This window comes from Erithacus rubecula (genome assembly GCF_903797595.1).
Source record: "Erithacus rubecula genome assembly, chromosome: 15".
Taxonomy (NCBI): domain Eukaryota; kingdom Metazoa; phylum Chordata; class Aves; order Passeriformes; family Muscicapidae; genus Erithacus; species Erithacus rubecula.
Genome location: NC_136667.1, coordinates 3,480,901 through 3,493,074, shown reverse-complemented (window position 1 = coordinate 3,493,074; position 12,174 = coordinate 3,480,901). Strand labels below are relative to the sequence as shown.

Genomic DNA, 12,174 nt, shown 5'->3' with positions numbered 1-12,174 from the left:
TGCCAGAAATAGTCAAAATATTGGATGAGCATTTGGGACACGTGTTTAAATTGGATGAGCAAAATGTTCCTTCCATTTCTGATCTGTTCATGGTACCTGCTGAGAGGAGTGCTCAGTGCCCTTCAGACAAGTCTGAGAGTCAAAGGTGCATCTGGGCAGGCTCTGGCCAAGAAGAGAAAGGTGATTTCAGTTTGAAGAGAGACCATGACACTTGGCTCAAATGTGTCTTTACATCAAAAATTATTACAAATACTGTGAGGAAAGTTAATGCACAGCCACTTCCAGTGACCATTTACTTGCCTGAAGAAATCAGGACAAGTTTCTTATGTTACCTGTAGTTTAATGCACAGGAGAGCCTTGTGATTTTTACCATTTTTATTTCAGTTTGGGGTTTTTTTTTGTTTTAATCTGATCCCAACCACATCATCCCTTCAGTTATGAGAGGCTTTGGCTCAGGAAGTTTTTGTTGAGCGTGGCCAAAGGCAGAGCTGGACATTGCCTGTGTTCAGTGTCCTGGGCTCAGTGAGAGCAGGACATGGCCTGAGCAGCAGGAGCTGCAGCCCTGTCCCTGTCCCTGTCCCTGCCCCTGCCCCTGTCCCTGTCCCTGTCCCTGTCCCTGCCCCTGTCCCTGTCCCTGTCCCTCCATGGCAAAGCCATTCCCTTCCCTTTCCTGCCCTGCTGGCTCTGACCCCTCTGGTGTGGTAAATCCTGCTCGTGTGGAGCTGAGGCACTTGGTCACTAAACCCTCTCAGCTGATAAAAAGCTTTCTGGAGAGCTCTCTGTGGAGCTTGTTTAGATTTCAAAGTGTTCCTGTCTCTTTCATTTTTATTTATGCTGATACTGTAATAACTTTTTATTCCCTTTCCCTTTGATAACCATTCGTGTCCCTGACAGCTCCTGTTGCTGCTGCAGCTCTGACAATTGGAGCACACTCCCTCACTGCCCCTGTCATTTGCTGCCTTTGTTTTTTGGGCCCTGGGAGGAGGAAGGGGCAAAACACATGTCCCTGATACAAAGCTGCTTCCAGGCTTCCAAAATCTCTTTCAGTTGCTCAGAAAAAAAAGCTTTAGCATCAATACAGAGCTTTCTTTTTCTGTTGTCAATAGCTCTGCTGGACAGAAATCTATCATTCACACAGTGCTTTTCCTTTGAAATTCAATTAGTTCCACTGCCAGTATCTCCTTAAGATGGTTTAAAGGAAAATTACAGAAGTACTGCTCAGCCACCTTTCACAGTGATTAAGTCATATCATATTTTATGCTCATTTCTTAAAATGATTTTATTAACACAAGCTGTTCATGTACTGCGTTTCTGATCTGCATTATAAATCTTTTCCATTTAGTTGACTCATTTTCCCTCTTTCTTTGTATATTAATTGAACAGAAATTTCATGCAGATGAAACTTAAAACTTTTTTGAACTTTAGAGTCTAATCCTCCATCCTCCATTCTCCCAGGTGGGGCTCAGAGCTGGAGCTGGGAAGTTTTTGGCTGGCAGAGGGGATCAGTGGTGATACTCAGACCCCCTCCTGCTCCTCCTTCCTCACTCACTCCTGGGCCAGCAGCACAGTGCATCAACCATTTTATCAGCCAATCTCCCTTCCACATAAAATAAACATACTGGGTGTCATTAAGTGCACCTTCAGATCAATGATTTTTGCAAATGACATTCAAGTACCATTCGAGTAGTGCATTTTTGCTGATAAAAGCAAATTAAATTAGCACAACTACAAGTGTGCTGATAAAAACTAAAACCCAACAGCAGCACCATTAGCTAACAAAGTAATATTTTCTCTTTACTGCTTTCTGCCATTTAGTTATTATCCTATTGGAAATCTAATTATAATCCTTTTACTCCCTAGTCAAACTTCACAGTTTTTGCAAGCTTAGCACTGACAAGTGATTTCATTACATTTGATTGCCCGAGCCCAGATTGACTTAACTTCACTCTGAGACCTAAAAGCCCTCTCAGTTTCTCAGATTCCCTGTTTGCACATTACAGCAACAGCTCCTTTAATTAATTAGCATGAACAGCAGTAACATGAACTGCTGAACAGAAAATAACATCATTTTATGATCGCAGGGAGACTTCTCCTTTTGCATGTTTATACCTTAGTTAACTTTTGTATTACAATATTTCATTGTTAGGGGATATTGGAACAATCAGCAAAGCAATGTTAGCTTAAAATCTTAAAAAGTAAATGTTACAGTAATATTTGGTAACAACAGTTTACAAAAAAATAAAATACTCTGAATTTCAGGAGGGAGGCAGCAGCATAGGCAGGCAGGCTTTCCTGAGGTGAGAATGTTCTTTATTGTACCTGCAACAGGAGGGTGACCCAGGGCTGCTGCTGCTGCTTTTGTCTGTGACATAACCTGGCAGAGATTTGGCACAAAAGCTCTTGAGTTACTGTGAATAACATTTTATTTTTATCTGTTTGTTAAAGATGAAGGAGTTGGTGTAGTTCGGAGCACATTTTGGGGTTTATCATGTAGAAGACTGGACTTAATTTATTAGTGTTCAGATCTAACATTTGAGTTTTCAAACCCAAGATGCTTTATCTGAGCCTTAGGCCTGTTGTTCTTCCTCCTGCCCAAGCTGTGTTCTGTCCCTGGAGCAGTGAGTTATTGAACCCTGCTGCTGTGTCATTGCAGAATTCCCAGAAAAGCTCCTGTAAAGCTCCTGTGCAGCTCCCAGTCCCTCCATGCCCACACTGCCACGTGCTGCCCCATCAGGGGCTCATCAGAGACTGGAAATCCTGCCTTTAGCACAGGTTTTTTAGCTCTCTTACCATGGATGAGGAAGTGTTTGACAGGGTTCAGCTCATCAGCCTTACACAGAAAATAAGTGGGGAAGAAACTCCATCCCAGCAGCTCTGTGAGTGCTGCAGGGTCAGGCACCAGAGGGACAGAGAGGTTTTGGTACCAATCCCAAGGGATGCCCTGGGCTCAGCTCTGGATACCTGAGAGGGCACAGGAATATGTGAGAGAGGAAAACAAACCAGTATTTATTGGTGCTGCTGCTCACAGAACCAGCATTTATTAATGTGTTCCTCCTGGGTCTGGAGGGAGCTGTGCCCTGCTCTCACTGCTCAGTTTAAAGGATATTTGCAGATAAAAGAGAAGTTTTGCTGGACAACTAATAAGCAGGCAAAGAAGTAATTTTTACTTGTCATTCAGCTGAATGATCAGCCCATATCAATCTTTTCATGGTTGTGAAGGGATCCTTGGCTGAGTTTTGGTGATTGCTCTGGTCCTTACCCACGAGCAGGAGCCTGGATTATTCCCCTTCCAGCACTCCTGTCTGCCAGGGGCTCTGGGAAAACTGGGTTTTTCTGAGGGATTTGATCCTTTGTAGAAGCAAACTGGGTTTGTCTGATTTTTTCTTTGTACAAAGTAAAACACTGGTTCCAACTAATTAGCCCTAGCTTTGCAAGTTAATTTATTGTTACAGCATTTCACTTCCCATGTGTTGCTTCCTCCAAAGTTGAGCTTGGCTCTGGTCTAACTGAGATGCTGTTCACCCAGCCTGGGGAGGATGGAGAGCTCATCCCTGTGCAGATGGACACCTGTGGAGTCTGTGAGACCCCTGGAATCCAATCCTGCATCCCAGCCCTGGCTCCCAGCCTGGCTCAGGGCTGTCCTTGTCCCTCCTGCCCTGCCCTGGGCACACAGGCAGCTCTCAGCCCCTCCTCACCTTTCTCTCAGCCCCACCTCACCTTTTTCCAGCTGCTCTCCCAGCTCCTCCTCCAGCTCAGCTGGCAGAGCAGCATTTCCAGTTTATTATTTCATCCCTGCTGCCCATATTCTCTGCAGCCTGTAGTGCTGAGTTATAACTTATAAATTGCATAATTTACAGTTATTGATGCAACATATTTATCTGTTTTCTCAGATCTCACATTTCCTTCCTCCAGTGAATTTCTTCCCAGTTCACACTGTCCCACAGAGCCCCAGCAATCCCAAGGTGTAGATGCAGCCAGGGTGTTTCTCCTCTCCCTAAACTGGGTTTGCACACCAGGGTACTTTGGGAGGGTACATGTGGAAGTTTTGTTTTCACATAGTTTAGGGAAAATTCAAAATTTAAACCAGAGATCTTACAAACAAAGGTTTCAGAAAATTCAGAGATGTGGAATAGGCTGGGAGAAAAAAAATTAAAGTGAATAAATATGGAGATGATGATTATTGCCTTTGGATTTGTCCTTTATGCAACCATTAAAACCTTGAAAGAAAAAGATAAATTATGATATTGTGGCTAAAAAGAGTGCAAGAGTTGCACCTGCCCTGGGCTAGCAACCCAGGGAAGAGAATGGCATCCTGAGGGAAAATCCCAGTGTTAACACAGCATTTGGCTCACCAAGAAACTCAGAGATCTTCACTTGTCTTAAACATTTTGAAGGGGAAAAAATGCTCCTTTCTAAATGTCTTGCTTATTAAGCCAGTCATGCATTGCTCTGTAGGCTGTAAAGCAGTGTAACATGCACAGGGGGCTCATAAGCATATTTAGTGTTAGGGAATATCATTTATACAGTTTTTATATTGTCAGTATTACCCCCAGAGAATGAGATTAGGCTTTAAACTACTGTAAATCTTCACTTTTGCTCACCTTTGTATAATTTCGTTTTTTAATAGAATGAAGCCCACATAAATGAATATTTGATTAAGGGATAAACCTGATAAAAGAATACATTTATTGCACACAGATTTATTCAAATCTTTGCTACATAATACAGTGAAGTGCTATAAAATGGTCTGTAGCTTGCAGTCAGCTGCACTGAGGAGATGGTGAATATTCTCCAGAAAAGATTAATTTGACAACATCACATTGTCTTTCCTGTAGAAGTGGGGGCACAGCTGCTCCCAACACTTCAATTCCTCTGAGGTGGTTTCTGTGTGACGTGGTTAATGCCATGAAATCCAGTCTATTGCACAGCAACAAAAAAGTATTTTAATTTCTGGAGAATAATTGAGGGTGTTATAAAAAAGGAAATATTTAACTGTGCACTTTGTGTTCACTGATCAGTGATGTCTCCTGGGTGGCTGCACTGGGCTTGAGCTGTGGCATTTGCTTTTCTCTCTCACAGGTCCTCCAGATACCTCCACTGAACTTTCCTTGAGAAATAAAGGGGATTGGAAGGAAATAGGGAAACCTGTTCCAAAGTTTAGTCAGCCCACAGTACCCCCAGTGCCCTCATCTTACCTTAGTTTAAAAGAAAAAATACTTAAAATTTAGTAAGAACATAAATAACAGTCTCTACTGGGAAGAAGCCGTGTGCACCTTCCTAATGATCACAAGAAAAAGGAAAAAAAAAACCACAAACAAACCCCCCAGTGCTCAATCCTTGTATTTCTGCTGCCCCCCCCAGGCTTTAGTAATTCCCCACCAGGTTTAAGACAGGAATTTTCATCAGCCAATGGCCTGAAACTAATTTTAGTCCTTTCTTTGGAGGCTCCCAAACATCCCTCTGGAGTTGTTCTGTCCCTGCCTCTTGTGATCTTTATTTGTGCTTCCATCCAAAATATGTATTAAATCATCTCAGTTTGGAGAGCCTGAGCCTCCTTAAAACCACGAAACATTCAATTACTAATTAGCTGTTTCCTGTTCCTAATGAAGTGAACATGTCGGATTTGGATTAAAATTCAGCTACTGCTCTCCTCTGTTTATGGTTCCAGATGTTTTTGTTTTATCTGGGAGGTTACTTTGACAGCTACTGCTAAATGATAAATCACTCATATTATAGCTGAAATGCATTTTGAAATTGAAATGTGGCAAACTTGGAGATTGCTCCAAGGATCAGTGTCAGTTTGCAGGTCAATACTTGTTCTTTCCTTAGGAGTGCTCAGTATTGGCTTATGTAAAACAGTAATGGCAGGGATGTCAACATTATACAAAATGCTGCTCCATATTATCATTTTGCTATCATCTTCCAGATCAGTTCTTGCAGATTGAGCTGGGTGGATTCATGATTCATTGTATAATGAACAGGAATATGGATTCTTGTTAGCTTCAGTTTCTGTGGGCATTTCAATATTTATTTTTTTCTCTGAGCTTAAAGTTGCTTAATGTGAAAAATCGCAGTTGATAGGTACTATAACTAGGAATATTTTTATGAAGTGCTTTTCTGCTTCGTTCTCTAAATAAAGAAATCGAATTTTGAGAGAAATGTGGTGGTTTCTGAATGAAAGAACAGTTTTCCAAGAACAGATCCTGATTTACATTTTTTGAAAGCAGTGCAGTTTTAACACCCTGTTCCCTGGCAGGTTTGTGCAGTGACAGGGGTGTGTGCTAAAGCTGGTGCCTTGTCCCTGGGTCTGTCCCAGGGAGGCAGCAATCCAGCACGGGCTGCCTTTGGGACAAAAGGACTGTTTGATTTAAAAAAAAAAAATGCCTTAAAGGAAGAAAATCCAAATCAGAGTGTTTGCAGCCTGTCCTGAGCCATTTCTGGCAAACACCAGGGCAGGTGCTGGTGGGTCTTTGTCATTTCTTGAGGGCTTGGCCAGGTGTTGTCACCCTTTTCCTGCACAAAACATGCTCATGTGATGGACAGTTCAGTTTATATCACTTGTAGATCTGCTCATTTGGCTTGAGAAAAAAGAAAAATGCACAACCAAATGAAGAAACCACCTAAGTGTCAGTTAATTATAAAATGTTCAACGATTGTAATTGACATTTTTCTTCTTTTTTTGTTTCCCTCCAGAAAACAGAACATACATCAAACCGACCATTATGTACTGAAGGAACCACCTATTGCTGAAAAATGTACAATGACCACTATTTGAAGACTATATAGTTCCTGAGAAATGTCCCTTCCAGCCTCTGATGCCTTCAGTACTGTGTGAGGAACAGGATTTGTAGCATGAAACTTGAAGGACAATTTCAAGCAATTTACTGTTGCTGCATTGGAAACTGCCGTATTAAGTAATACTGAGACTTTTTACAAGCTTACCATACCAAACCAAGCCTGTCACAACAGATCATTTTTAGGTCCCTGGAGATAGAAAGGAGTTTTAGTATTTTTAAGCACATACATTAATTATTTCCCCTCCCCACCCCACCCCAAAAAAGATTTTTTTTTTTTTTTTCCTTAGGAGGTGGCTATTACTGAATAGCAATGGCACAATGATTTTAAGCCACAATGGTCCTCACTGGCTGTACATCATACAAGTCCAGTTTATCACTGAAACTGTTCAACATGGAGCTGTTTCGATTGTGTTTATAAATTAAGCTTTGTTTACTGAAGCAGATACTCGATATATATTACGTTTTAAAAAGAAATGTGTGTACATTTTTTAAAAGAACGATGTAAAAATTGTCCTTTCATTAGATGACCAATTCAAAAGTGTGAGCTAAACCCTAATAGCTGATGTAATATGAGGATTATAATTGATGCTTTTTTTTTTTAATGCTCAGTTTCAGCTTGGCTTTTGGTCTTTTAAGATGGAAAAATGAATATGCAGTAGAGTGTTAGATAATGGAAACTTTTAAGTATGGTTTCTCTGTTGTACCATATTAAGTTAAAGTACACATTCTTTGTTAAAAATGTTCTTGCTAAAAATACAGTATTAAAAAGTTTTTTGTTTGACTTTGGAAATCTTTTAAGATTTTTTTTGGACTGTGAATTCCCATAGTAACTGTACTAATGCAAACCAGTATTTTGCACTATTAAAAATACTTGAAGAAATGACTTAATAAAGAGGGTGGGTTGGTATTAAACATTTTCTTAATCATTGTATGCTCCAGATTCTGAACTTTGCAACTGAAAGCTTCCCTTCTCAAAACATGGGGCTGAAGGCTGGTTTGAGGCAGGTGGAATTAAGTGATCACCTGTTCCATCTTTATTTTAATTCCTGGGTCAGAGGCAGGGTGCTTATTTCCTTACAAACTCCTGTTTATGTACACATGTTTGCACACACATGCCCTGAATATAAATCACTGTCACTTAAAAACAAAAAAGACCTTTAAATAGATCTGCAGGGAATATGTTCCCTATGATTATGTTTTCTTCTGGCTACATCTAAATGTAGAGTGTTCACAATTTCTTTCATTTTTAGCACTGCATTTTTTTCTCATTAGCAGGCTTTTGTAAACAGACTCTGCAGAATAGAATCACCTGATTTTTTTTTTGTTGTTGTTCCTAAAAGAAATCTTGTAGCTTAACCAGAGTCAGTTCAAGAAAATGTGTTGCCCTCTGTTCTACAGGTGATCAAGTGACTTACCAGAATATTCTTCCAAAGTACAAATTGAGTCTGTTCCATATTATTTTTATAACAGCGGTTCTAATAACTGCATTAATAATGCTGCCATTGATCAAACAATCAAAAATTGAATGATACAAAGAAGCAGGAGCATTAGGAATTGAGAGTCCTCCTGATTCTTAATAAATGCTCATGTGAATAAATCATTGCAGCACCAGAACTTAAATTGTACCTTTAGGTATTATATTAATTTCAGTTTCAATTCCAATGGGATTTTCTGAAGTGAGGGCTGGACTTTATTTCTAAATCTTATTTTAAAAAAGGAGTTGAAACAGCCCTTGGGGTGCTGCAGCTTGTCTGGCTGACCCAGTGCTCCTGTGAAGTGCAGATTTTCAAGAGGTCTTTTCTATCCAGTGTCATGTAGTTTAGAAAGACTTAATATAACTAAATAGCTCAGTCTTTAAAATAAAAACATTTAATCTTTAATCTCCATGAAGGCATTTTGAACGTTTTCCCCTCAGTGGCTGGTGCACACATTCCTTAAGGCACCACTGAGCCTGGGTTGATGAGCACAGGTGGATTCCTGATTTTCCCATCCCAGATTGGTTTTCAGTGTCAAAATACTGACAAATGATGTTCAGGAGGCTGATAAACTTGGGAAGCTGTTTGCAGTCCTTATAATCCTGGTAAGTACTGGCAGAGCAAGAGGCTGTGAGGGGTTTGGGTGTCAGCTCAGCCTCATGAGCACAGCGTGGGACAAAGGTGTTGGAGCCTCCTCAGCCTTCACCAGCACACTCCTCCTCACTGGAACAGCCCCAGAGAGGGACAGCACCTCCCTCCCAGCTGCCCAGGGGTGTGGATGCCCTGTGGAGTGGCCAGGGGTGAGCACAGGCAGGGGAATGGGTGCTGGGTTGCACTGTGCAGTGCAGACCATGACAGACCCCAGAGGATCAGCAGTGCCCAGTCTCCATTTGCAGCCTGGATCTGTAGCAATCCACACTGAGAGCACTCCTGTGCCAGCACACACCTGTGCATGAAAACCTGAATACTGCTTTGAGTAATTGCTGCCTGCCTGCAAGGAAGTGGCCTGTAAATACATTTATTTACAGACTATTTTTGGTTACATGACAAAATGTGGGCTCACCTGAATTGTTACCAATTTCCTTTATGGCCTCAGCTGATCTCCTGTGCATGCACTGAGCCCTGAATACACTTGGGACAATTTCCAAATCCCATTGGATATGGAACTTTTGGCAGCAGCACTGATGGAGGCACTTCCCACCTTCCCCCTGCGGTGCTGCAGCATCCCCTGGCCCTGCTGTCCTTGCTGGGGTGGGGACAGAGAGGGAAGGAATTTACAGAGGGGTTTTTCTGAGCCAGGTCATGTGCTATCATCATTTTCTAATACTGCAAATGTTTAAGCACTTGTACAATCACTGTTAATAAACAACCTGACTTCAGCTCTGTCTGCAAATAAGAGCGTCTTTGATGATTTGAAGCTGAGATGGAAGGGCAGTAAAAAAAGTACTTGTATAATGATGTATTATGGATGGATAATGATTTGCTACTGCTTTATATTTGTACATCAAAGAAATCAATTGGGATGAGCCAGTTTAGTGTCAGCAGAGCACAAATGCTGCAGGTTTTGTGGGTGCTGCACCCACCCCTGTCTTTAGACCTGAACCTGTTTGGGTCTTGTGCTGGAACAGAGCATCCTGTGCATGAACATTTGGAGGGGGGCATCTATGGCAGGGGAAAAAATTCTTCTTGGGAGCTCATTTTTTAAAATAAAAACTTCCATTTTTCTGAGTTTCAGTTACAAATGCAGTAAGATTTTACTACATCTTCATTACATGATTCTGTTGACATAATCCAAAACTGTGAAAGCAAATACAGCCTCGTGCATTAAAATGTTCTTATGATAAGTGATACTTTAAAAACTGGATGTTTTATGATAGTTTAACAGTTTTATCATAAATTCAGCCTTGCATGTTTGAAAGTGCTTTCACAGCTTTTTCAGAAAGGACACTGAAATGTGTATGCACTGAGCACTAGATCCCTTTCACCATCTACTATTTTTTGTCTCCAAGAGTGGTCAGTTTTGGAAAAAGGGGAGGGTTTTGCTGTATGTATTTCAAATTTTGCTGTACATACATATATACCTGCTGTTCCTGGTACCAGAGCAAGCATTGTGGAATAAATTCTGGCTGGTCAGAGGGAAGATGGAGATGAAGCAGCCAGAGAAGTGACATGTTCATATTGAACTATACAAAACCAGTCCAGCTCTAATTAATCACTGTGTGCTTCACTCAGCCCCCAGTGGGCCTGAGTTACTTTTCAGAAGAAAATCCAAAGTGAAACAGTGGAGACAAACTCAGTCCTTTGGAGTTCTTAGCTGAAATGGTTTCATTGTGGTAAGGTTTGTATCACAGCTCGCTCACAATAAATGTTGCAGTCCAACACCCCTGGATTAAGGTTATTAATTTAAGGTTATTAACAGAGTTTTTGCTGTACACAGGCTGATTTAAATGGACCAGGGCACCTTTGGGTCTGTGCTGCAGAGGGTCTGTGCTGCAGGGCTCTCCTTTAGGATCTGGGCTTTGCCTGAAGCTTTAATCTTGTTACCCAAAGCCACATGCCTAAAATGAATTGTCCCCCCATCCACCAAAGTGGCCAAACAGGAAAAACCACTGGCATTAAATGAAACAAGATGAATTAGCTAAAAAGAGAGGAAAGAATTACCAGGAATGAAAAATAAACCTTAATTCTCTCCAGTGCTGGTAGGATTTGGCATTTAACTTTAATCATATGTTTCATTCTGTGTCAGGGAGAAATACCTGTTTGGTGTTTCCCCTGACAATTCCTGCCATTAGCTGAAAGTGTTTATTCCCAGAGCTGTGCTGCCATCAGTTGATGATGCTGGGGCACTTCCAGAAGAGAGGTTTTGGCAGGAAAAATTCTTTAACATTTGGAACATTATTATGAAACGTTAAATTGTTCTTTGTAGATCAGTCCAAAGCTATTCCATGCAAATTGTTGCATTCTCTTCCTTGGTGTCAGCTGGAGCAGAGGGGGAAACCACATCCCTAAAAGTAAGAAAACAGATCAAAAATTCTTAAATAACAAAGAATAAACTCCCTGTTGGACTTTTTTTGGATAGTTGTGTAAAACTGCTGAAGACAGAAATGGTACACAGAGATTTTTGGTGTCAGATCAGTGCTTTGCATTTTATGTGATCATTTACACCTGTGCAAAGTAAGTGTTTGATAGCATTTGACAGCTGATTTAGTAACGTTTGACACCTATATTACAATGTTGAAATGACTCTACAATGTGCAAAGCTGTGGAAAAAGCTCTGATCCTTTTCATGGTTTTTTACTTGTAGTTGAATATTGAGATTCCATTCTAAAGGAAAAAAAAATATAATTCCTCACTTCCTGGCTGTAATTCTTTATTTCTTCTAGTATGTTATGTTCTGCTCATACTAACTTGGGGGAAGAAAGAAAAAAGCATAAAGGGAAAAGAGAAAAGCAATTGTGTTTAATCCACAGCCTGGATTGAGAGTGTTGACTCTTCCACCAAACCAAACCCAGCTGGAAGGAGACACAGGGAAGTGAGAACTCTGTCACAGGAACCCTTCAGGACTAAGACTTCTGATTTGCAAAAGCTGGTGAGTAAATTGCATGGTTTTCATAGTTATCTGTTTTTTTAATTAACAGAAATTTTCACCCAATGAATTGGTTTTGCCTTCTGCAAAGAAAACCCTCAAGAAACTCCTAAGCCAGAGTATTTATTTATTTATTTATTTTTCTGCTGCTTGAAGACAGGCAGTATGAGACTGTTCAGGATTGCTGCAAGAAATAGGAGGTGGATCAGTTTGGTGCTTTGGACCCATTGGAAAAAAAAAAAATAACAATGTCAGCAATATCACCTCTGTGCATAAAGAATTTCTGCAGTTCTGAGTTTACAAATAGAGCTTTTCC

The 12,174-nt window shown here is 40.8% G+C and overlaps 1 protein-coding gene across 4 annotated transcripts in view; it reads left to right on the top strand.

Annotated features, from left to right (window-relative positions):
- The window catches only part of DACH2 (dachshund family transcription factor 2), a 233,721-nt gene extending 226,143 nt beyond the window's left edge, over positions 1-7,578 (top strand). For all 4 annotated transcript variants that reach the window (XM_079318557.1, XM_079318558.1, XM_079318555.1 and 1 more), the window contains exon 12: positions 6,694-7,578. In XM_079318557.1, the coding sequence (XP_079174683.1) occupies positions 6,694-6,750 (57 nt within the window). In that variant the 3' untranslated portion in view covers positions 6,751-7,578. The remainder of the gene's footprint in view (positions 1-6,693) is intronic.
- The last annotated feature ends 4,596 nt before the right edge of the window (positions 7,579-12,174 follow it).